Consider the following 27062-nt stretch of genomic DNA (forward strand, 5'->3'; position numbering starts at 1 on the left):
CCGCTAATGTAAAAGTATAGCCCAGGATGTGTCGAAAAACTTTGTCGAAGACCGCAAAGTGATCCGATGCATGTGGAAAAAGATATACTCTTGGAAACTCTGGCCTAAAATTGAGATTATATTATTGATGTTATTCCTCTACATGTTAAATGTTAAGCACCTTCAGACGATCAGTAGGTTATAACTTTTGTAACAAGACTCGGATCACTTTGCGGTTTTCGGCAAAATTTTACAAGGCATCTGAGGCTATACTTTTACATAATTGGTTACATACTTTCAGAATAATTTCAACATTTTATAGGAAAAATTCAAAAAAGTAAGTGTTCCCATATAGAATTCAATACTAATTTCAATCGCGATGCGCAAAGTGTAGGCATAACCGATCGCGCTCAAATTTTGCGCAGTCATTCAGGACACGAAATGGAACCAAAAAAACCTTGACATGAAAAAACGACCTATATAACCCACGCTAGTGTACACTGTACAACACACTAAGCCATGCTCTCCTCTTTTGTAGATGCTGATCCGATATTGGCTCGTCCCATCCTATGTTGGAGCACCATGTGTCTTGGAGTAGCACCTTTAAGAACCTCAACACTTTAGCGGGTCAAGGAGACTGACCAATTCCGGTATCTAGCAGTGACGAAGCTGAAACTGAATTTGACGATCAATTCGAAAATCCTGATGCGCTACCATAACAATTAAGAGTTGATGACTGTTCGGAATCTTACACCAAAGATGGTGAACGGGAGCGCAAGCTCCCAGGTAAACTTTTCGATTTTTTACCTGTATTCAAAGCAACGTCTGCTGCCAAATTTCCGATATTCTCAGATTCCTTACTGACTTCTACTGAAATTAGATCGTAAGATGACTGAAGCTGTGGATGGATTCAAACGGTATGTGTTGTAAACTGATGCCGTGTCCAGCCAGCGTCAAATCCTTCCGAAAGAAGTATGGCATAAAAAGGTGGAAGACAAGACTGGTCATCAAGGGGTTTGTCTACCACGAAACGTATCCCCCAGATGGTCTTGGCCGGCTCAGCAACTGCTTTGTCAGGCGGTTTCTGAGTGGGAGACGGATATCGCCATCATTTCGGACCCATACCGAGTACCCGCCGGCAACGGCAACTGGGCCTCGGATAGGACCAGGAAAATGGCGGCGATATGGACGACGGGTAAATACCCCGTTCAGGAGTTGGTGTCTATTACCTATGAGGGCTTCGTGGTCGCCAAAGTAAACGGGGTCTTCTTCTGTAGCTGTTATGCGCCTCCGCGGTGGCCGATCGAGCAGTTCACGCAAATGCTGGACCGCTTAACGACCGTGCTAACAGGGCGAAGGCCGGTGGTAATAGCGGGCGACTTTAATGCCTGGGCCGTGGAATGGGGAAGCCGTTTCACGAACCAGCGGGGTCAGATCCTGCTAGAAACACTGGCCATCTTAGATGTCGACTTGGCTAATGTCGGTACCAAGAGTACCTTTAGTCGAAACGGAGCGGAGTCAATTATTGACGTGACCTTTTGTTCCTGGCCTAACAAGTAGTTCGAACTGGAGAGTAGATGATGGCTACACTCACAGCGACCACCTGGCGGTTCGCTACAGTATCGACTACAATAACAGCAGACAGCGGATAGAAGAAGAGGCGGCTAGGCCAAGGCCAAGCCCTCGCAGGTGGAAGACATCATACTTCGACGAAGGGGTATTTAGGGAGGCGCTCCGTCGTGAGCGAAACTTAATCGGTTTAGACGGCGACGAGCTGGTAGCGGTGCTCTCACGTGCGTGTGATGCGACCATGCCTAGGTGAGTCCACCCTAGAAATGGGAGGCCACCGGCTTACTGGTGGACCGACGCGATTGCGGACCTGCGCCGCGCCTGCCTACGGGCTAGGCGGAGGATGCAGCGAGCACGATCAGAGGAAGAGCGAAACGAACGGCGGGTGGTGTTCGCCGCTGCAAAAGCCGCGCTTAAGACCGAGATAAGAGCAAGCAAAACGGCCTGCTTTGAGGGTCTCTGTCAGAGTGCCAATACGAACCCGTGGGGTGACGCCTACAGGATCGTTATGGCCAAGACGAGAGGTGTGATGGCTCCTACAGAGCAATCTCCAGAGATGTTGGAGGGGATCATTGGAGGACTTTTTCCGCGTCATGATCCTAATCCTTGGCCTCCTTTCGTAGGACAGCCGGGGACTGGGGCTGGCGATGAGGAGAGGGTCACCGATGTGGAACTTGTGGGGATAGCTAAGTCCCTTAGCGTAGGTAAGGCCCCAGGTCCGGACGGAGTTCCGAACCTGGCCTTAAAAGTAGCCATTGCAGAGGCTCCCGAGATGTTCAGGTCTGCTATGCAGAAATGCCTGGACGAGGGAGTTTTCCCAGAAGCTTGGAAGAGGCAGAGCCTGGTACTATTGCCAAAGGCGGGGAAACCACCCGGAGACCCGTCGGCATATAGACCAATATACTTGATTGACACGGCGGGGAAGGTGCTCGAAAAGATCATCCTCAATAGAATGTTGCGGTTCACCGAGGGCGAAAATGGTCTTTCGAGTAACCAGTACGGCTTCCGGAAGGGGAGGTCCACCGTAGACGCTATCTTGTCGGTTACAAAAACCGCCGAGAAAGCACTCGAGCCTAAGAGGAGGGGAATTCGCTTTTGCGCGGTAGTGACTCTGGATGTAAGGAATGCGTTTAATAGCGCCAGCTGGTCTGCTATTGCCGATGCGCTCTTGCGTCTGGGGATATCGGAGTACCTGTACAAGATTCTCGGAAGTTACTTTCAGAATCGTGTACTAGTCTACGACACGGAGGTGGGTCGGAAGTGCTTTCACATAACCTCAGGAGTCCCGCAAGGTTCCATCCTGGGTCCGGTGTTATGGAATGTCATGTACGACGAGGTGTTGAGGTTAGAGTATCCAGTGGGAGTGGTGATTGTCGGATTTGCCGACGACATTACGCTCGAAGTCTACGGTGAAACGATCGAGGAGGTAAAGTTGACTACCAACCACTCGATCAAGGTTGTGGAGGCGTGGATGCGGTCCAGGAAACTGGAGCTGGCTCACCACAAGACAGAGGTGACGGTTGTTAACAACCTGAAGTCGGAGCAGCAGACGGAGATCAGTGTAGGAGAGTGTACTATCCTGTCAAAGCGCTCCATCAAACACTTGGGCGTGATGATCGACGATAAGCTTACCTTCGGTAGCCACGTCGATTATGCCTGTAAAAGAGCCTCCAAAGCTATTGCGGCACTGTCCCGGATGATGTCCAATAGCTCTGTGGTGTACGCCAGTAAGCGCAAGCTTCTGGCTAGTGTTGCTACGTCCATACTTAGGTATGGCGGCCCGGCGTGGGGCACCGCGCTAAGTACTAAATGCTACCGACGGAAGCTGGAAAGTACTTACAGGCTTATGTGTCTGAGGGTTGCGAGCGCATACCGTACCGTGTCACACGACGCTCTCTGCGTCATTACTGGTATGGTGCCTATCAGCATTCTTATCAGTGAGGACATGGAGTGCTTCGAAATGCGCGGCACAAGAGGCATACGCAGGACTGCCAGGATGGCCTCTATGGTCAAATGGCAGCGCGCGTGGGACAGCTCCACCAAAGGAAGGTGGACCCATAGGTTGATACCGAGGGTAGATAGTTGGATTAATAGGCGCCATGGGGAAGTTACATTCCACCTGACACATGTCCTTACAGGTCATGGTTGCTTCCGACAGTATCTACACCGTTTCGGGCATGCGGATTCTCCCGAATGCCCAGCGTGCAATGGTTTAGAGGAAACGGCGGAACACGTTTTGTTCGTGTGCCCGCGTTTTCGCACAATGCGTGACCGCATGCTTGCCACATGCGGGGAGGACACAAACCCGGACAACTTGGTCCACAGGATGTGTAGGGATGAGTTTGGCTGGAACGCCGTTTCAACGGCTATCACCCATATCGTCTGGGAACTACAGAGGATGTGGCGCGTGGACTCGGAGAGTGGCTAGTCCAGATGCAGTACAAGAGGTGGTCCAGGGGTTCGGAGTCGGCTTCGTAGGTCATACCGGTGCCCTGCGGTCGAGATCGACCCTTACAACGATTAAGTGGCCGCGGAGAGGAAGTCCCGGTAGCGGTGCTGTCGTGGCGTCGGTCTACTGGGTTGGATCCGAGCCCGCGGTTGGAAAGGGGTCCCCGGCAAGGATCGGGGTAGGTGAGATCCTGCTGTCTGCAACCTACGGGTGCATCTGATAGGGCCTGAAGGGTAGTGATACCCTTCCTTACGGGCAGGTCAGATCGGGTTGCACGTGGGCATCAGTTCTTGATGTCCGCTCAGCAGTAGGGCGCGGGCGGGGTTGACCCTGCCCGCCTTCCGAGGACAAAGGAAGTGGCGAGGACCACTCGGGAAACTGGCTAAGCGCCAGCATGCTACCGTGATGGACTCTCCAAAGCGAGTCATCGATGTTCGTTGCTGCAGGCTACGCAGCTAACCTTGTGGGTGCGATGTGCACTAGCCCCTCTCTGAAGCAATACCTTCTTGGTGGTTCCGGAGAGACGTAGGGTTTGGCGACCATAGGAATGGTTTAGTGGGTACGAGGAGAGAGTAGTCCTGGATTTTACTTTTGTTGTAGAAGACGGCCTGTCAGACCTACACTACCCTAACCTTCTGTTAGGGTGTCTGTTGAGCAGATTATCCCCCTATGGTTTAGAAGGAAAAAAAAATGGTCTTGGCCGTCAGTGTTCCACGAGGATTCTGTTTTATTGATCACATGCATGTGAAGACGGCGTTCCGAAGCCAGGATCGAAGTCCCAACTGTTGAAGTCACTCTACGGGTTGAAGTATTCCCCTCGATGTTGAAACGATAAGTTCAACCTAGCGCTGCTGAAGTTGGGGTTTGCCCGTTCCTATCATGATCATTGTCTAGGTAAACCCGTACGCCGTACCGCGGGGGGGGGGGGGAATCATGCGATTTACGTTACGGGAAATGATCGGCTCATTGCTGGAATGAACTACCGTGTGCAGCATAGTTGTCCCATGTTCTATGGGAATCCGTCCTATTAATATGAGACAACTATGCTGCACACGGCAGTGAAGTAGTCAGTAACCCTGAAGCTGAACCGTGAATTGTCCCAGATGTTTCCAATGACCGACTGTGGAGAACTCAGCCACTTCCTCGGTATTGACACAGACAAACAGACGTAACACCTTGAACGATTTTCATGAAAATCCATCGCCCAGTTCACACTACCATCACCTGGTGGAAAAGTTGCACGAATCACTGTGTTGTGCAATATCGTCAACAGAAGGCGCTAGTGTGAAACGTCAAACACATAGAGAAACCAGGGGTGTAAGCTGGAACAAATTACGCCTACCCTCTATCTTGTTTTAGAACCAGTAAAAAGACGTAACTACCAACAATTACAATTTTCGTTTGCAAAATTGATTTTAATGCCGTTTCGTCATGCTTAAAGCAAGTCAATATGTGGTTCAAACTTAAAAAATGTTATATTCAGCATATTTGATTGAAAAATTTCATTCCGAAAAAAAATCAGTGTTCTGTTTTCACTATTATGAAATATTAGCCTCTACTCTCGTTTGTTTTTGTTGTTGTTTTGTTTGGAGCGCGGAAATTGGCTGAAAATTGAAAACTCCCTGGGCGATTTTTTTGCTCAAATGTGAGGATAATTTAATACTATGGCTCAAGAAATTTCCATAATTATCGAAAACAGTGATCATAAGCATCAAAATCGAGAGAAAAACACAGCTGTTTGTGCTAGTGTTGATGTTTATAAAACAACAAAAGTTGTTTACAAATTAGAACCAACAGTAGATGGCGCGCAGGTGGGCATGTTTGGGTGGGGGGCGTAGAGGGTAGGATCTTAAACCCCTGAGAAAAACGATGCGCGCGCCTCTGGTTGTAAAAGCCACAACTATGAAAATTTAAAATGATCGTTAAAAGCGTGGTCGATGGAAATTTCGCAAGTGTTACGTCTGTTTGTTTGTGGTATCGTGGTTTAAAATTTAGAAAAAAAATATTGATTTTTAAATTTTACACGAAAGAGCACCTTTTTCTGAGCAACTATGATTTTTTTTTTCAGATTTTTAGAACCTCATTTTGATACCTAAAATTAATTTCAAAGAGACTTTTATAAATCACCTTTCGACAACTGGTTAACTGATAGACAGCTCCACCTAGTACAAAATCCGACGAGGGGTGATTCAACAAATCGCTCCCATACAAACGTAAAATTGATTTTTAAATTAGGTTCCCGGGCACCAAAAATCATGAAAATTTGGATTTCAGCCCAGTTTGGTATGCAGATTCAGAATATGTCATTATCTCAACTCCGTTAAAGAAGCCAATTGGCTTCTTTAACGGTGTTGAGATAATTCGATATTCTAAATCTGCATGTCAAACTGAACCGAAATCCAAATTTTCATGAATTTTGGTGCCCGGGAACCTATTTAAAAATCAATTTAAAGTTTGTATGGGAGCGATTTGTCGAATCACCCCTCGTCGCAGTTTGTACTGGGCAGAGCTGTCAAACAGTAGCCCAGCTGTCAAAAGGTATTTTCCAAAAATCTCTTTGAAATTGATTTTAGGTACCAAAATAAAGTTCTAAAAATCTGAAAAAAATCATAGTGATTCGGAAAAAGGTGCTTTTTCGTATAGAATCAAAAAATCAATACATTTTTCTTAATTTATAAACCCAATTGAGATACGCTATGATCGATTCGAGATAGACTCAAGAAGGGAATTTAGAGAAGGTTTTCAAGAAGTTCGGCTTGTCTGAATGCAACTCTACAACAACATCGATGGAGAAAGCGCTGCAACTGGCACGAACGTGGAGAACAAAAACGTGAAGCACATCACTTTCTTCGAAATTTGGCAATTGCTTTGCTGGAATGATTTTGGTGGAACCGATAGTAAGCAGGGATCAATGAGGTGACTTCTTCACAAAACGTTTAGATACAGGAGGGATGGTGTTAACGAGATAGGCGTTGTTGGATAGCTGTAGACACTCCTTAAGACTTTGAAGACTTTGAGACTATACCACATAAAGACACATTTAGGTATCAGGCTACTTTGTTATATGGGTGCCAATATCGACGTTTTTGGACAGATAGCCATTAGAGCCAAGAGAACAGATGGAAAATATTGAATTTTTATGAATCACTGAAACATTTTCTGAGCGACAATCAATCAAAATTCTTGGAGAAATACTGCTGCATCTAAGAATGGGACAAGTGGACAAATTAACTCGACTCACTTTCAGGAGGTTTGATAGGACATCGATCTTGCGCTGGGCCACTCTAACGTTCTTCCTCAAGTTGTTATAAGGAGTCATTTCAGCTAAGCCATTAATCACACATCACACCATCCAGCCAATTAATCAGAACAAAATGACAATGTCCCCTCACCAGTCCCTCGATCAACAACGGCAGCTTAGCAGTAAATGTAACAAAACACTTCCTCGTGTAAACGACACCGGTTACCTGCGCCGTAGCGGCACGCAAAACTCGCATAAACAGTTTACGTTATCACATGAAAGACCACAAATTAGCCAGCCACCACCGCAACACGATCGCCCGCCATTTGTTCGCGCGATGCAAAATTAGTGCACCTAATTACTGGCTCTAGATCGCTCGCTTTTTTTTCCTACACCGGAAGAGTCGCCACACGACAATCACGACTCACTCGCTCACCCGAACAACAAAAGCGTGCTTCTAATTGGATTTGATCTGATTTGCATGGCAAATTAGCGAGGTTGTAAACTCACTTCGATCGGTCAACTTGAACGCCATCGATCACCTACCTCGTAAAATATCCACGTGCTAAAGATCGTCTGAAAGAGGTTGTAGCCCACGAGTAGATTCCGCAGGTCCATCGGTTTCCGCTTCTCCATGATCCGCGGGGCGAGCGATTTGCTAAAGTAGGCGTAGAATATGCAGAGGGCCAGTGTGGGCAGTGGCGAGGACATCATGGGCCAGTCTGCTACTCGGGGATCTGCGGACGGGAAAGAAGGAAATTGAGAAGATTCGTTAGTGTACTGGTTTCAGGTATCGGTGATAACAATTAGTGAATGGAACAAAGAACAACTTCGTAAAAAATCTGGTTGTATCTTCCCAAGATTAAGGCCCCAACTAGAACAAGGCTTGCTAATCAGCTTTTCAATGAGGACTTCACATATATTCACTGAAAGATTCCTATCCCAATGATCATTTGGCAATTGTAAATCGCGTGGCAAACGTGAAGATACTCTACGCCCAAGTAAGCCAATAATAGTTCCATGGAGAAAGTCTGGTTGGTACGAAAAAAATACCGAATCCGTCACCTTCAGCATGGTCTTGCTGAATATGAATACCGTGGGGTGCCCTAATTTCGCGCGGGTCCAAATTTCGCTCACTGATAATATTTAGAGAACATAATCATAGAACTAATCGTTGCATTGCCCATATTTTACTGTAGATAGTATAGTTAAAGTGAAATTGGAACAATTGCACCATTGTTTTTATGATTATGATGTCTAAATATGATCAGTGAGCGAAATTTGGACCCGCGCGAAATTAGGGCACCCCACGGTTCTAGTTTTTCTTTACTGTTTTGTTTAGAATGACAGTCACATCGCTCTGAAAAAACGCAAAACGAAAACAACAAGGTCACTATCGCTGTAAGGTCGCCGATTAGTTCGGATCGCTAATTGATACCTTTGGGTTATTTAGGTGAAATGGAAAGATTACCGGATTCGACGTGACAGGTCACCCGGAGGGCAACCAGCAGCGGCGCCTTTGTATGCAAATTGGAAACGCTACCCAGGCGATACCTTAATCCTGTCGCTGCTATTGGCGACAGAAACCTATACGGGTTCAAACGATCGGTAGCGATTCGTTGCAACCGCTAGCTGCTTAGGGGCTGTCCATAAACCACGTGGTCATTTTTTTGGGACTTTTCAACCCCCCCCCCCCCCGCGTGGTCATTAGTCCATACAAAAAATTTTATTTGTCCATACAAAATGGTCATTGGCCGAACCCCCCCCCCCCCCCCCCCCCCCCTCATGACCACGTGGTTTATGGACAGCCCCTTAGCAATTCAGCGACCGACCGATTACGCAGCGATTACCTACGAGCGTAGGATAAAGAGGCAGTAGGTGCCCCGGTCATAAAATGGGGTTTCTTCCGATCGATCGAGCTTTGCTTTGTGGAACAGCAGCAAAAAGGCAATTCATTAGCAAACGATCAATTCAATTTGTTCGCTCGGTGACCGCAGGGTGACTTACGGAAAGTAAGTCAGTCGTTTGTAGATCGCTAGGCTGATCTTGTTACAGCAAGCTTACGAGGATGATTTGCATATACCTTGTTCTAAGCTTCTGGGCTTTGCCTAGTCTTTGTCTGTTACATAAAGAATGTGGATCATCCCACAGCAAGTGCACACAATGTGTGTAATTGACCTTCACGGATTTGGCACGAATTTGGGTGGAATATTTATTTCAATAAATGGAAAAAAATCAGTTGATTCCGATTGGAACACCTCTCAGCCCGTGGTTTTCAGAAACTCCTGGAACAATTCCCAAATGCATTTTTTGAAGGATTCCTGATTGAAGTCATGGAAAAACTGCCGAGCCAACTCCTTAATGAATTCCACAAAGAACTTCTGAAAAAAACTTACGATGAACTGTCGAAGTAGCATCAGGAGGAATGGGGCACGTTCGGTGTAGTACTAGATTTGTAATAAGTCGCTGTCCATAAACTACGTAGACTCAATTTTGACAATCTCATACCCCCCCCCCTCCCCCCTCGTAGACTTTCGTCCATACAAAATTTTTGAAATTTGTATGGACCGTAGACTGTGGTCTGACCCCCCCGTCCCCCCTCAGAGTCTACGTAGTTTATGGACAGGCCCTAATGAGCTGAATTTTTGTATGGTGAGAAAGTCAATTCTCCGTTTCTGCAATGAAATTGTGCAAAAAGCGTGGGTATTATGACTCCTTGTCTAATTTGGTGCTGTTTGATCAAAACTTTGGATAACTATGTTGTTTATGTTGCAAGAAATGGAGAAAACAACAACACTGTTGCCCAAAGTTTTGCTCAAACAGCATCAAATTATGTAAGGAATCATAATACGATAATACCCACGCTTTTTGCACCATTTCATTGCAGAAACGGAAAATTGACCTTCTCACCATACTAAAATTCAGCTCATTACAACAAATCTAGTACTTCACCGATCTGTCCTATTCCCGAACTCCTAGTAACTCATGAAGTAATTTCCGATGAACTGTTGAAGGAATTTCTGAGCAACCTCCTGGAAGAATTTTTAAAAGAACTCGTAGAACAATGTCCAAACGAACTCTTGAAGAAAATCCCGAAATAAGTTCCAAAGGAACTCCTGAAGGAATTCAAGAAGGAACTTATGACGAAATTAGGAGGAATGTCCGAAAAAAACTTCCGCAGTACTTCCCGAAGTAATACTTGCAGGTTGGAGAAATTCTCGAGCGAACTACTTGAGGATTTCACGAAATAAATCAGGGAGATGAACATAGGCGGAATTCCTGGTCGAACATCTGGAGGAATTTCACAAAGAACTTGTGGACTGCCATGTAAGTTCTTGACGAATTCGACTTTTTATCGCAAAATGGTATATTGTGACGTATATCTTCTGAAACCGCTCTTGGTTAGTATATTTTGTTCCGGAAACTATGAAAACAACATCAAGTCAGCTTGTCCGATATTCATTTTTTTTTCATCATGAGCTATCCTATGTTTGATTTTTCAGCATAAGCTGTCCCATCTACAATTTATACTCATAAAAAACTGTCCCACAAATATAAGGAGTGAGAAGTGAGCAAATAAGAGTAAGGAATGTGCAGTGAAGGAGTGAGGAGTGAGAAGTGTAGGATGTGTAGTGAGCAGTGAAGAATTAGAAGTTGTAGTAAGCTTTTCAGGAATAACCAGTGAAGAGTGAAGAGTGAAGAAAGCATTACATTACAGAGTATTGAGTAATGAAGAGTAAGAAGTGAGAAGTAAACAGTTCGGAGTGATCAGTGAAAAGTGAGTGTGAAATGAGTTGTGAGCAATTAGCAGTGAAAAGTGAAGAGTGAGAAGTAAGCGGTAAGGGAACGATCACAAATTACGTCCAACATTTGGAGGAAGGGGGGGGGGGGGGGTAGGAAAGTGTGACATTATGTGTATCAGGCATAGGAGAATAGCGTGACGAAGGGTGGAGGGGGAGTCTAGAAATCCCGAAAAACGATGGACGTAATAAATGAATCTTCCCTAAAGATAGAGGAGTGAAGGAAGGTGTGAGCAGTCAGAAATGAGCAGTACGGAGAGTGACACAGTGAGCAACGAGTAGTGACGAGTGAGCAACAAAAATGAAAAGTGACAAATCAGAAAAAAAGTTTGAGGGAGAATCGACTGAATTCTGTGCAACTTGGATTTTAACGGCTACGCAGTCTTGATAAAGCAAACCGAGTTGTTTATCGACGTTTCGACACTTTGGATACTTTATCTTCTTCAGGGAAAAGATATGTTTTTCGTTACATGTTACATGTGTTACAAAAACCGAAGTTATGTACCCAAATTTTTACCACCCGACAGAGTTAGAAAACACCACATAGAACAAAAAACGACAAATGTATCTTTCCTCTGAAGAAGACAAATTGTCCAAAGTGTCGAAATGTCGGGTTAGATAAACAACTCGTTTTGATTTATCAAGACTGAGAAGCTGTTAAAATGGGGTCTCCAGTTAGCCTAGTGGTTAAGGCTATGGATCGACAATCCAGAGACGGCGGGTTCGATTCCCGTTCCGGTCGGGAAAATTTTCGCGATTCCCTGGGCATAGTGTATCATTGTACTTGCCTCACAATAGACATATTCATGCAATGGCAGGCAAAGAAAGCCCTTCAATTAATAACTGTGGAAGTGCTCAAAGAACACTAAGTTGAAGCGAGGCAGGCCAAGTCCCAGTGGGGACGTCGAGCCATAAAGAAGAAGAAGAAGAAGAAGCTGTTAAAATCCGAGAAAAAAGTTAAGAGTGTGAAATGAACTTTAAGGAATAAGTAGTGAAGAAGTGAGGAGTAAAAGTGAGAAATGAAGAGTTAGTAATAAGGAATGAGCAGCTAAGAGTGAGGAGGCAGGAGTGAGTGAAAAACAAGCAGTGAGGAGTGAGCATTGAAAAGTAAAGTTAGGGATGAGGAGTGCGAAATAAACAGCGAAGAGTCAGATGCCAGAAGTGAGCAAAGAAAATGTTGAATAAACAAAGAATGAGGCAGCGATGAGTAAGAAATGAGCAGTGAAGAGTACGGATCAGATTTTCCCATTTCTCATGTGTACATAAATGTGACAGCGAACCTCTCACCAAATTGTCTCCTAGCTCTTCAAAATCGCAGCTCTTCAAAATCGAAGAAAATCCTGTGGGTGCGAACCAGGCACATAGCTCATGGCAAGCTCGTTTCATGCGCTGCATGTGCTGTTGGTATCTAAGGCGAAAAACATGGTAACGAAAAACTCCAACAACTTTTTTTTTCCTACAGGACTCAAGTGTCTGGTTGGTCTATACGATACGACTAGGGACTGTCAATGCAAAGGTTAAGGTTTCAATTCTCGTTCGTTTAGAACGTTTTTGTCATGAATGTTTCCGCTACAATGAGCACATAACGAAGCACATTGGGCACATCTTGAGAAAAATGAGGCGCACAACTGTGAGTCTCAAAACATACAGTGCTCCTGGGAGCTGGCTTGCAATGCGACTCCTGTACATGGGTCTGCAGCACGTGCACATCAACTCTGGTTAGGAGTGAATAGTTAGGAGTGACCAGTGAGGAGTGATAAATGAGTGCTGTGGAGTGAGGAGTGGGCAGTGAAGAGTTAGAAGTGAGCAGTGAGAACTAAATAATGAAAAGTGTAGATCAGTGAAAAGTGAGGAGTGTGATAAAGTGAGAAGTGAGCAAAGAATGAAGAGTGCGCAGTGGAGAGTGAGCGGTGATGAAAGAACGAGAAGTAAGCAGAAGTGGGTATCGAAAAGAGAAGAGTGATAAGTGAGCAGTGGAGTGTCATAACTAAAAAGTTAGTAATGAAGAGCAAGGAATGAAAAATGAAGAGCTAGGGGTGTGAAGCATTAAGGAGTGAAAAAAAGAAGTGAGCAACCAAGAACTTGAGTGATATACATGAGTTGCAACGTACCCGTACACGATCATAGAAACAATTAGGGTGGTTCACACTTATATAGGAGAACCACATGGCAAAAAGTTTAAGAAAAATAGAGCCCCTCACGAGAAAAAGGTAAAAAAACAATGTTTTCCCATATAAACTCCCATACAAATTTCAAATGAGTTTAGTACCGTCCAAATGTAAACGGATTCAGCTGAACATTTGACCAGAGCATCGGGCGTCGTATATAACGAAATGAGAAGGGTGCCCCATCGAATTCACTTGAATTGGTCGAAATTCGGACCCGGATGAGCTGGACCAGGATTCAGAAGTAGCCACGTAACCTTTTCGAGGTCCCAGTCACATTCCTGAGAAATTTGTTCCCAGAGGTTCGCCGGAGTTCCATTCTGGATTTCTCAAGGAATTTCACTTAATATTCTATCCAGTGGTTTTTCAGGATTTGCTCCCCGAGTTGCTTACTTACAATTTCCGGTGTTTTCAAGGATTTCTATCAGAGTTCCTCTCATGATTCCTCAGCAAAAGTTTTTCATATGAATTCAGCAGGAGTACCTCCCGGGAATTCTTAACGCTTCAGGACTCGCGTCGTTGTAAAAAGTACAACACTACCAAAAAACCTCGCTCGTCATATACAGCGCGAGCGCGGTGCAGCTTCAGTATCGAACAGGCGTGCGTCCTGGATGGTTAAAGGGGTATTTCCGATATTGCGAGGTATTTCTCGCGGGATTCCTTCCTAACAATTACAAAATTTTCCCAAAATGTCTTCATGGATTTCCCTTGATGGTTTCCCGTTACAGCTTTCCAACAGTTATGACTCCCGGAATTTTCACGAGACGTCTGCAGAAATTTTTCTGGAGCATTTTTCACGTAGAACATCCCGGAATATTACTTACAAGTTTTCAGAGTTCCTTCGTATTTTTTTCAAATATTTGATCCCGGGGATAACTACCAGAAGTTCTTGAGATATATTAGTTTTTCTCGGGATTTCCCTCGGGATTTCAACAACAGCTCTTATCAGGGTTCTTCAAAAGATTCACCCTAGATTCCAGGATTACAGGATCTTACAATGATGATTTTAGGGAGGTTATACCAGAAGATATTCCGATAAAAACTCCTGGAAAATGTCGGCAAGAACTCCGGGAGTAACTCTTAGAGAGAGCCCAAAAGGAACACCCAGAAGAATCCCGGGACAATTTCCAGTAGGGGTTCCCGGAAGAACATGGAGAGTAACCCCGGCAAATTCTCTAAGAGAAATTTCCGGAGAATCACACCAAAATTCCTGAAACCAACGCAGAAAAAAATATGAAAGAAAGTCCAGAACGAAACCTGAAAAACTTTAAGGGACATCCCGGAGCGATTCCGGAAGGAATCTACTTAGATAGTCCCGGGTCAAAACACCACAGGTACCGGGGCCCGTGGCGTGATGGTCACATGTTCACTTCATAAGTGGATGGTCATGGGTTCGAATCCAGGAAGCCAGCCCCGGTACTTGCAATTTTTCGTCAGTTACTTTTCCCCCCGAAAGCGGCTGACACCTGACCCTCTTCTGAGCATATGCTCTAACGGAACCGGAAACTTGGACATCGGTGACGGGAACTCATAATGGATCCCCAATCGGACTGGAAAAAGAACAAGAGCCACACATCATCATCTCGTGCTCATCATTCTACCATGGACAGAGTAGAAAAGTGACAGCAGCGCAAAGGCAACCAGTTCGATATAGTAGAATTAGAATAGAATACATTTAGGCGCTGTACGGGCTGTAAGTGCAGCTGCCAATTGGAATCGCTCACGAGGACAAAAGAGCTGTAAATTAGGTTAAGTGGTTGAAGAATAAAAAAAACCCCACAGGTGAAATTTCAAAGAAATCCCGCGAGTACCGTTAAGAAACATCCTGGGAACAATTCCTGTAAAAAATCCGGGAAAAAATTCTAGACGAAAGCTCACGAAAACTCGTTGTAGAAACAATGAACTTTGAGAGAAATCTCATGACGAACTACAGGAAAAACCCCTGGAAGAAATCCCGAGTGATACTGCTGCAGGGCGCAGTATCATAACGTCCGAGGCCATAATGTCCCAGGGCTTTATGGCGCATTTTTTCGGGGCATAACGTCCAAACATGCAAGTATGCCACGAAGTCCAAGGAAAGAAGGCACATAGGATATTATGACGCACCTAAACTTTTGGACGTTATTTCGTAAAAAAACGCGACTTAACGGCCTGGACAGTATGGCCTCGGACGTTGTTTTCCGGCCCCCTGCTGCAGTAACCTCACGAAAAAAAAACTCTTGAAATTTACTAGAAAATAATTTTAGGAGTTTGCTAGAATTACTAGAATCCCAGGAGTAATTTCATTAGAAATTCTGGAATAAATCCCCCGAAAATCTCTGGTAGAAAACCAGGAAAAACTCGAGGGAATACCAGGTGTAAAAGCGAAAGAAATTGAGGCAAATCACTCAGGAAAGATCTCAGAAGAAAATCTAAGAGAAATCCCGCGACAACATCTGAGAAATATCCTGGAAGAAACTCCTTTAAAAATCTCGGGAAAAACTCTGGAAGAAACCCTATGAAATTGTTTTGGAGAAAACATAGGAGTAACTCCGGGATTAATCTCACGGGTTCCTTTGAGAGCAGAACTTCTTCTGGAAGACCTCAGGAAATCCACCCGTAGTTTGCAGCATCGAATCGGAATCGCCTATTTGCCAGTTTGATAGCCTACTTTCAGGTCATTTCGGGCAATGGTTAACTAGAAGTAAACCGTTCCCTAACAGAGACATCAAAGCGTAGATGTCTCATATTAAAACTCGAATAAGCGTGCGTGGATTAGAAATTCCTAGACAACACTCAAGCTATGAAAGTAACTAACGCTGCGAACAGAAAGGAAACCTGTCAGAGGCAATACGATTTTAGGATTGACTGATGGACCAAGAACAATAACGAAACCTCGTCATCTGGGATTCGGAAATTGTTATCAACTAGGGGTGTAATTAAAAAAAAAAGTTTAACTAACAATGTCGCCAAAATAGATTTGAAAATTTGTGCTAGGAGAACTGCTAAAACAATCAGGAAAGTTCAAAATCACGAAGCAAGGAATCCAAGACTCAACTTACCGCTTTTATTGTCCATTAGGTCTCGGTACCATTCGTGTATGTCTGTGAGTATGAACGCCATCTTGGGTGATCTGAAAAAAGGGAGTAAAAAGTGTGAAAATTAGTAACGGCCGGTGAGTTATCGTCAAAACAAACTGTACGACAAGTAACAACAGCAATTCATTCTAAAACTATAACCTGCCGCCGGCGTAACATCACCGCAAACAACCCCTTAACATAAATCACCAGGTTTTACAAGCCGCCATCACGTCCACCTGACTGCAGCCCGTCGCCCTCGCGCACAGTACCGTTATTGGTAGAAAAACAAAACCCATCAATCAATCGATCACACCACTCGCTCGACGCTGACTGCACCGTGACATGGAGGAGGAATACCGACGACGATCATGACTCCGGCGGTCACAACAAAACGTCCAACCACGATCAACGGTCTGTTGCGCTACTACCGTTGACACCGCCTCCACAACACCCAACGGCGACGGCGGCGGGTGTTGCTGGATGCGTTTCCGCATCGATCAACAGTGTAATGGATATGGTTGACTCCGTTGCGTTCGAATAACTGTGTCTGCACACAAGTTTTTCTGTGTCACTTGATCGACAATTTTCTGGCGTCGATAAAAATCGACCGCCTCATGATCCTTTGAATACATTTGTCTTTATTTAACGCGACGAACAAGCTTACAGCTTTTCGACAGCCGATCAAGTCAGATCTCAAGTTCAAAAATGTCACGACATTTTTCCCTCTCTTCAACAACTATTACGTCACGTGTCGCAGTTCACCGTCCGTCGTTCGTTCATGAACAAGATAAATTCCGCTCTCTTTCTCATTTTTCACTTTCTCTCCCGATTGTGCACTCTCTTTCTCTGCAACGATCATCGCACCTTATTCATCGCCGTTGGATCCCGTTTTAGTAGGTCATGACCAAACCGTAGAGACCGCCGCGCCGGGGAAGAAAGGTTTCCGTCTTTGGCCCCCTAGCCGAATTACCGCACGGTTCAACACCGCACCGTAGTGGAACCTTCTCTTTATGTCTCCTTCTGTTTTGTGTCGGTCGGCATGATAATCACGACAATGATGATACTACTTAGCATCGCCATCCGTCAACATAGAAGCGCTAGCGGCGGCGGCGGCAATTCAACGGCAAAGAGAGACCCTCTCTGTAGAGTCTCGTAGAGATAGACCTTTGGTATTGTCATGACAGAGAGAGAGAGAGAAATATGCGCGCGAACCATCGAGCGATTATGTAACGTTATTGGTTTGTCCTTCGTTCGTCAACTTTTACTTTCGTCGATCGCGCGCGCGCGCTGAATGATCGCTGCTGATCGGCATTGTACCTACATCATATTCACCAAATGCGGCTAAACGATGGGAACCGGTCCCCGGGTGAGTGTGTGAGTTTGCTGATTTTTTTGAATGAATGTGCCTCAAACGAGCCGCCACCAGGCGGCAATACGAGGTTGGATGCACTTTTGACAATGGTAAATCATTTAGCGCATTTTTGGTGGCGTTGGACGCGGGGTAATTTGAGGATTGCCCTTGAATAGCTGTCGAAAAACTACCTTGTGTATCTATTTTATATACCCGCATAAACGATAACCATAAGATGTGCTTAACCACCCATTCGGGATACAATTCGAACAGTATGCGGTATTGTTGAACCGTCTGCCTTACGGTCTGTGTATGGTGTTGGTTTATTAGGGTAGATTTTATAGAAAAAGTGTAATCATTGTCTTTGCTGGCTATGCCTATATGTATTCTATTTCATTTCATTATATTTATTAAGTGCAATATCTTTACATAGATAAGACTGAGTCCACAATTGTAGGTACGCCACATATTTCGGTTGCTGCTTTTCTCCAACCTCGGGAACGTCCTACACTCGCAAAATTACTCTCGACCTGGTCAGCCCATCTTGTCAGCAGCGGTCCACGTCGTCATTTACCATCCAAATTTCATGCAAATACCAACTTTGCAGGGTTATTCTCTGGCGTTCTTGAAACATGTCTCGCCCACCGTATCCTTCCGATTTTGGTCACCTTCTGGATGCTGGATTCGCCGTAGAATGCAGTTAGCTCGTGGTTCATCCTTCGCCATTACGCACCACCACCGAAGATCGCCCTTAGCACGCGCAGGGCTGGTAGCAACATTTGATGGTCAAAATAGTTAATTTAGTGACCGATTTCTCGAAAATAGTGACCAAATAGTGACTTACAGATAGCAAAAAAGTGACTAAATAGTGACTTTTGGCACAACACAAATATTAGTGATGAAAAATTGTTGGACGAGTTTGATTCAGAAAACCCAGAAGTTTCGTATAATGAACATTTTCAAGAAAAAAAATTTCACTTATTCCAGGTTGATAAAGAAATGCTTGGCAATTTTATCTGAGGAATTCAAGAAGAAACACTCAGAGGTTTATTGAAGGAGTTGCTGAATAGATTTCTATGAACATAATTTTCGGGTATTTTCTTCGTACTTGTAGACAGATTTCAGGGAAATATTATGGAGTGATATTTGCAAAAACTCCTGGAGAAAATTATGCCAAGAATGAAAATAAAAATATTATTTTTTTTTACATTTCGTGGCGGTGTGTCCTAGGTAATGGCTATGCTTCCAATGTGATATTTCCTAAAGAAATCCTAGGAAAACTTGTTGAAAATGTGTTAGCATAAAACTTGAACATTACGAACATTTTCTAGTCCAATAAGTTATCTCTTTTTTTAATATCAAAAGGATACAAGAAAAAATATGTTGATTTGATTGCGCCTGACATTGGCATAGCAAAGTCATGTTCTCGGCTGATTATTGGGTTTATCCTAGAAATAAAAATGTAGAAACATTTTGGGAGGACTTTGTCAGTTTTTTCTCTGGGAAGAAAGTTTTCTTCAAATATAAAAGTGTTTATTTTATGGTACTCCTGAAACAAACCAAACATTTTTCTGCAGATTTTTGGGTGGTACCATCTCGAAGATTTCTCAAGAAGTTTAATTATAAATCATTCAGGACTTCTACAAAAACATGAAAGACTTTTACCAATAAATATTTTCCGAATGCAGAGTTATTCTTTTTTGTGGTATTTTTTCAGAAAATATTCGAGAAGTACTGTAAAACATTTTCCACACATTCTAGAGGGATTAAACCACCTTTTTCCAGGATGGTGTATATGTTAGATATTCCTTAATGAATTTTATCCACGTATGTGGCAACCCTAATCCCACCTAATGCATGTGACAGGCAGAGATGGCATGCTCCTCAGTGCGAAACGTGAGAAGAGAAAACATACACTCTACACACGACTTTCAACGAGAGCGAGGGTGAACTACGCAACTTTTTTCACACACAAACCAGCCGCTCACTCTCTGGCATCCATCAGCGGCACACTCAAAATGAGTGCTCATACAAATGATAGAACAAGCATGTTTTTCAGTTTCTGCGTGCACATTTTGTGCGCACAGAAAATGTGCACACAAAAATTCGTTGAGTGCGCACTCAGTCGTACTTCCAGTGCAATACTGCGTGTACCACAGGGAGTATGAAAGTACTATTACGCCGTCTAGTAGCAAATGCATCTGCTTGTCTAATGTCGTTTTCGTTTTTGCGACGGTGCTACACCGTTTCGTGCTACACTTTTCGCTGAAAAAACGAACGTTTTTGGTGTAGTTGCATTGGTGTGCGTGTATACAAACCAAAATATTGACAACTTTGCAAACGCTGATTGGTGGATGCGGTGTACACCTGCTACACTCCCGATTTTCTGAGTGCTGCACTATCATGAGCGGTGCAGAAAAAGTGCTACACCGGTGTAGCACGAAAATCAAAAACGAACGTTTTCGGTGCAAAAGTGCTGCACCGGTGTAGCTGCACCGCAAAAACGAAAACGACATAAGATATCACATAAATCACAGACAAATAGATATGTGACACTAACGAAATTTCAATCTCATATATCTCATGATCCTGATTACTTAGAGAGTTGGTGTCTTCGGCAAAGTTGTTTGGCTGGTCAAGGACTAACCGATAATAAAACTTAAGATTCAAAATTCCACCGCTAGGCGGTGCTAGTGAGTTAACAAATTTTGTTTTTCATAAATATCAGGAAAATTTGCAAGAAACTGCAACTAGCGCCGCCTAGCTGCAAAAACTTGAACCAAACGGTAATTATTCTGGAAGCCCATGGTCTACTAAACAATATTGCCGAAGACACCATCTTTCTACAAAATCAGGATGCTGAGATATGCGACATTTAAAATTTGTTTGCTCTCTAGCGCCGCCTAGCGGTAGAATTTTGAATCTCAAGCCTTATTATCGGTTAGTCCTTGACCAGCCAAACAACTTTGCCGAAGACACCAACTCTCTAAGTAATCAGGATCATGAGATATATGAGATTGAAATTTCGTTAGTGTCACATATCTATTTGTCTGTGATTTATGTGATAATATCATAGACAAGCAGATGCAACACTGACAAAATTTCCATACAATATATCTCAGGATCCTGATTACTTAGAGAGTTGGTTTCTTCGGCAAAGTAGTTCAGCTGGTCATGGGCTTTCACAATATGGGCCGTATGCTTCGTGATTTCACCGCTAGGCGGCGCAAGAGAGCGTACAAATTTTACATTTCACATATCTCAGTACTCTGATTCTTTAGAATGATGGTGTCTTCGGCAAAATTGTTTGGTATATCAAGGGCTTTCAGCATAATTACCGTTTGGTTCAAGTTTCTGCAGCTAGGCGGCGCTAGTTGCAATTTTTTGCAAATTTTCCTGATATATATGAAAAACAAAATTTGCTAACTCACTAGCACCGCCTAGCGGTGGAATTTTGAACCTTAAGTTTTATTATCGGTTAGTCCTTGACCAGCCAAACAACTTTGCCGAAGACACCAACTCTCTAAGTAATCAGGATCATGAGATATATGAGATTGAAATTTCGTTGCAATTTTTTGCAAATTTTCCTGATATATTTGAAAAACAAAATTTGTTAGCTCACTAGCACAGCCTTTTGGTGGAATTTGGAACCAAAATATCCATCAACTGGAAGTACTTGACCAGCTTAAGACGTATGCTTGTCTCTGATATCACAGGATTTGATACCCCTGGTTTTGGGCTCACTGGCATGCTTTCGGTTCACCAAATGCTCAAACAACACTGACCCCTTTGAACACACTGCGTGTGCACTGAGTTCTGTTTTTTTCTGCGTGTGCGCAGAAATTGCGCACTGGGATTATGATCTGCGGGCTCTCATTGCTCTCACGCAGCACTCTAATCACCCGCACAAAAACTCTGCGTGAGAGAAATTATGTACATTTTATTGTGCGTTTTTTCTCTTTCTCTTTTGTAAGAAAAATGAAAGTGAGAAGTTCAGTGAAAGATGAGCGTAAATGGGCACAGTTTCTGCGTGACATGCCATCCCTGGTGACAGGAGCCAACATCTATCTTGTATCCACAATGGAATCCTTTGTGGATACACAAATGTTTATTACAAGATGTTGGATTCTTAAAAATGGCGGCTTCGCACCCTGGTGATTTTATCAGGCTCACGAAATCTACCAGAAGTTCTTCCAGGAACGGCACCAGAATACGAAAGATCTTGCAAAAAAATCATACAGAAGTTCTTACATATATATACGAAGAAACATAAGCCTTCCAGCATACTCACTGTAATTTTGCCAGTAATTTTCTTAAAAACATCTGAATTCTTATTGTCAAATTTCTGTTTGAAATGTAGTCACATGAATCATATTTAAAAAAAGGCAACACTAATAATCAAAGTCAGCTCCTCTATAAAGACGATTGATGAATTTGCCATCATACCTTTGTTGATTCGACATTTTATTGTCTCCAATAACACCAAGCTTTAGATACTTTTTTAGATATCATTTTTTGCTCTTCTCACAGACAAAATTTTAGGACAATGAAAATAGTTGAAAATAGTGACTTTTTATCGGAAAAAGTGACTTTAGTTGAAAAGTCTTGAAAATAGTGACTTTATAGTGACTTACACGAAAATATTGACCAAGTCACTAAATAGTGACTCGCTACCAGGCCTGTAGCACGCGTCGCTCGTACAATTCGAGTGCTTGCAGGTCCTCCTCCAGCATGATTCATGTCTCCTGTCCGTAGAAGACATCCAATCTTGTACTTGGAACATTTAGCGGGAGTAGAATCTTGTTTAACTGCAGCTTTCTTCCGTTAGCAAAGATCCTGGCTAAACGATTTTATCTACCATTTTGAAGGTATTTCTGTCTATCGTAACATTGCTGTCAAGGCTTGCCCAGTCTCACTCAGTTGCATCTATGTCGTACGCAAAGCACACAAATTGATCGGATTTTATGTAAATCGTACCCCGCTTGTTAAGCCCGGCTCGTCACATTACACCGTCTACCGTTGCTTGGATCAGTCTGCTGATCAGCTTCCCAGGAAAGCCGTTCTCGTCCATGATTTTCCATAGCTCTGTGCGGTCAATATCTTCGAAGGCCGCCTTGAAGTCGATGAACAGGTGGTGCGTTGGGAACTGACTGGTATTCCCGGCATTTTTGGAGGATTTGCCATACATTGAAGATCTGGTCCGTTGTCGACCGCCCATCGATGAAACCGTCTTGGTAACTTTCTACGAGCTCATATACTTCAGGTAATAAACGACGGAAGATGATCTGAGATAGCACATTGTAGGCGGCATTCAAAATGGTGATCGCTCCAAGGTTCTCACACATTAACTTGTCGCCTTTCTTGTGTATGGGGCAGATTATCCCTTCCTTCCACTCCTCCGGTAACTGTTCGGCTCCCCAGATCTTGATTACTAACCGATGCAGACAGGCGTCCAACTTTTCCGGGCCCATTTTGACGAGTTCTGCTGCGATACCATCCTTACCAGCTGTTTTGTTGTTTCTGGGGTGGTAGATGGCATCCTTAACTTCCCTCAGCGTGGAAGTTGGTTCGTTCCCGTTCTCTACTACACTAACGTAGTCATTTCCTTCGCAGCCTTGAGCCCCCGAGCGTACATTCTCTTCGCTATACAGATGCTCGTCGAGTGTTGCTTCCACCTTCGATCACCTCACGTTTGTCCACCAGGAGACTACCGTCCTTATCCCTGCAGATTTCGGCTCGCGGCACGAAGCCTTTGCGGGATGCGTTGAGCTTCTGGTAGAACTTACGTGTACCATGAGAACGACACAGCAATTCGATGTCCTCGCACTCCGCTTCTTCTAGACAGCGCTTTTTCTCCCGGAAGAGGTGGGTCTGCTGCTTCCACTTCTGTCTGTATCGCTCCAGATTCTGTCAGGTTCCATGCTGCTGCATTACAATCCGCGCTGCGTTCTTCTCCTCCAAAACCGCTCTGCACTCCTCGTCAAATCAATCGCTCCGTTGAGGCCGTTCCATGTATCGTGCTCTCGACTGTGTTGTTGATCGTGCTCTCGACTGTGTTGTTGATGGCTGCTTTGACTGTACTCCAGCAGGCCTCCAGAGGGGCCACATCGAGCACACCCTCGTCCGGCAACGCTGCCTTGAAATACTGTACGTATGCGGTGGCGACATCCGGTTGCTTCAATCGCTCCAGATCGTACCGAGTCAGTCGCCGGTACTGTTCATTGTTAATGACGGCGAGTTTTGGGCGCAGTTTGACCAACAGCAGGTAGCGGTTAGAGTCGATGTTAGCGCCACGATAGGTCCTGACGTCGATAATGTCGGAGCAGTGCCGTTCATCAATCAGAACGTGGTCGATTTGCGATTCCGTTTGCCGTGGTGATCTCCAGGTGTAAGGATTTGCTGGAAGGTGTTACTAATGCCCTATCTCAGCGATTAGGTCTCCTATGGTGATCTTGACGTCGTGGCTTGGGCAGCGGTCGTACTCGCGTTCGAGCTGCGCGTAAATTGCGTCTTCACGAGGGCTGTGCACGCTTATTATACTGATGTTGAAGAATCGGCCCCCATGATCCTCAACCTGCACATTCTTTCGTCGACCGATTACGCGCCTCTGCATATCGCTCATCATGAAGAAAGCTCTGCCCAACTCGCGTGTGCTGTCGCAACTCTGATAGATGGTATGATTACCTCTACACGTTTGCACCATGGATCCTGTCCAACACACCTTCACCGCTACGATGCCGATCCCGCGGTCCTTCAGTAGATAGGCGAGTATGCGGGTGCTTCCAGTGCAGTTAAGAGATCTGCAGATACACGTACCGAGTTTCCAATCGCAAGTCCTTTTTGTTCGCTGTGGTCGTTGCTATTGGTATCGGTTCGCAGTATTTCTCTTTTTGATTTTTCGGTACTTGTCTTTCAAGGGATTTCTGGAGCATCCCAGAGGGTTTCAAGAAGTTTCAGTTGCGTTCCAGGGGTGTTGCAGGAGTGTTCCGGGCGATTTCAGGGGGTTTCAGGGGTGGTTCATTGGGCTTCAGAGGATTTCAGGAAGTTCTATGGGGCGTTTCAGGACTGTGTCATGGAGTTTCAGGGGGTTTTAGAGGCATTCCAAGGGCGTTCCAGTGGGTTTTATGAGTGTTTCAGGGGATTTTAGGAGTGTTTCAGGGGGTTTTAGGAGTGTTCCAGGGGGCTTTAGCGGTTCCATGGGGATCAGTGGCATTCTATAGAGGATTAGGGGGTTTCAGATACGCTCTAAGAGCATTTTGGGAGCGTTCCAGGGGTTTTCATGATCATTCCGTGGGGTTTTTAGAACGTTTTAGATGTGTTTCAGTGGATTCAAGGGGTTTCAGGGAAACCCAGGGTTGTTCCTTGGCTGTGCAATGGAGTTTCAGGTGATTTCAGATGTGTTCCATGGGAGATTCAGGGGGTCGCAGGAGTCTTTTTGGACGTTCCATCGGATTTCGGGGGGTTTCAGGGGCGTTCCAGTGGTGTCGAGGGGGTTTCAAGGGGCTTTAGGGGCTTTTCATGGACTTTCAGAAAGTTTCACAGGCGTTAGGATATCTCAGACGTTCCAGAGGGTTTTGAGGAATTTTACGAGTGTTCCAGGGGTATCGTGGGGGGGGGGGTCTGTTCAAGAAACCTCATGGTGTTTTAGGTGTGTTCATGGGCGTTCCAGAGAGTTTCAGCGGTATTCCAGGGGTGATATCACCTGAAACCTTGAAACGTCTTGAAACTCCTCTGAAAATCGCCTGAAATTTCGTTGAAAGCCTCTCAAATCTCCTCTGAATGCCTAGGAAGCCCCTCCCGAAACCTTACTGAAAGCCCCTGACAAGTTTTGAAATGCCTTCTAGCAGTCCTAACGAACCGCTCCGAAACCCTTCCGAAACTCCCATGAAACATAAAAATGAAAATCTGACAAATATGTTACAGAAAATTTGAAATTTCGACTACCGGAGTGAGCCGTTCAACAATTAGTGAAAATCGATCAACATTAGGATGAGCTTGCTTAAGCATGCGTGCAACATTTGGATTCCAGTCTTTCGATACAAATACTCTATTTTTTCTTAGAAAACACTCTATATTTTTTTCTTAGAAAATGGAATTCTTTTATTATATGAGAAGTATAAAAATGGCTGGATCTAGACGTTGACTGGATATTTTTCAGAAAAACAAAACAAAAATATCAGTACCAACAGTTCAACAATTGGCGAATTATCTTGATTGAACTGTCGGTATTCATCACTTTTACAAAGATAGGTAGATGTTTATGTGGCCATGATCTTGCCGTAGTTGCAAAAAGTTACAAAAGTGCCCAGGTGGTATTTTTAAGTGAACAATTACACTCATCGATATCCGCGTCAATTTGTACATCGTCTTGCAAAAAACCGCCGACTGACGATCATCGCCACCACAATCACTTCAGATGATTTCCAAGATCGTGAGCTCCCATAGCATCGCTAATCAGTTTTTGCTAAGCAAGCAGATAAAATCAACCCCTCCTCAATTTGTCTTCTCAAAGTACGTCTCAGAACGGCCGCGCTAACATCCCAGAGTGCAGAACGTACACTTGACTTAAAGTACCCAGGCGCAATGACGGAACGCTCTTGACCGATGATCGACCAACGAAGCCAGCAAAGTGGTGGCGAGAAAAAAAATTCAAGATCGAAATACTGCGCGTTTGCAAAAAGCATCAGCCTCCTCTCGTCGGCAGAACCAGCAAACTCGGAAAGACCTTTCAAGGTGCTCACGTGGGGCCCGGCCGGAGACGTCGCCATTGGAGCTCGAAACAACGTGTGTTTACCTTCGAACTTGCCGGATCACAAAAGCGATCGTCCGCGTCAGCGTAAAAAGTTCTCAGCAAACACGGATTTCCAGCAAAATCATCTTCGATCTATAGCAATGTTTTTTGTACTCAACTCGCTACTCTGTGTACTTGCGTTTTTTTTTCGCTCGGAAAGCAAATGTTTACGATAGAACCACAATTGACGACACGGGGAGAGGTGCCAATCATCTGCAAACCTCCAACGTGATAGTTCGATGTGGGCAAACATCCCGTTCGAACATCATCATCGAACCTTTTTTTGTGACTTGCAAAGACCAAAGTTCAAATAGAACAACGTCAACCGCCGTCCCAAGATCGCTCGAGCCAAGCTGACGATGTATTCCGGTTTCGATGTAGAGTTCCGAAAAACACGTGCTAAATTTTTGGATTTCATCACGAAAATGAAAACTGGTTATGGCATGATGCTGTGAAAAGGAGGGAGGCCATTGCCCCTCGTTGGCGGCCGAGTCCAAGATAAAATTGGCCGGGGATAACGAGGATGAGTTATTGCCCACTGTAGAAATGGCTGGCTGTGCTGTTTCAACCCCTTTCTAAGATGAAAGATCAATCAATACCGATCAATCTCGGTGGGCTAGGTTTTATTGCCATGGTCAACTCCTCTAGAAAACAGGTG

At 44.4% G+C, this 27062-nt stretch overlaps 1 protein-coding gene across 1 annotated transcript in view; it reads right to left on the reverse strand.

The window, feature by feature from the left end:
* The window catches only part of LOC115264094 (elongation of very long chain fatty acids protein AAEL008004), a 103108-nt gene that overhangs the window by 34026 nt on the left and 42020 nt on the right, over positions 1–27062 (reverse strand). The window contains exons 2-3 of the mRNA XM_029867416.2: positions 16245–16315; positions 7785–7975 (exon numbers count right to left, since the gene is read on the reverse strand). Coding sequence (XP_029723276.1) covers positions 7785–7975; positions 16245–16305 — 252 coding nt within the window. The 5' untranslated portion in view covers positions 16306–16315. The remainder of the gene's footprint in view (positions 1–7784; positions 7976–16244; positions 16316–27062) is intronic.

This window comes from Aedes albopictus, chromosome 1 (assembly GCF_035046485.1).
Source record: "Aedes albopictus strain Foshan chromosome 1, AalbF5, whole genome shotgun sequence".
Classification (NCBI taxonomy): Eukaryota; Metazoa; Arthropoda; class Insecta; order Diptera; family Culicidae; genus Aedes; species Aedes albopictus.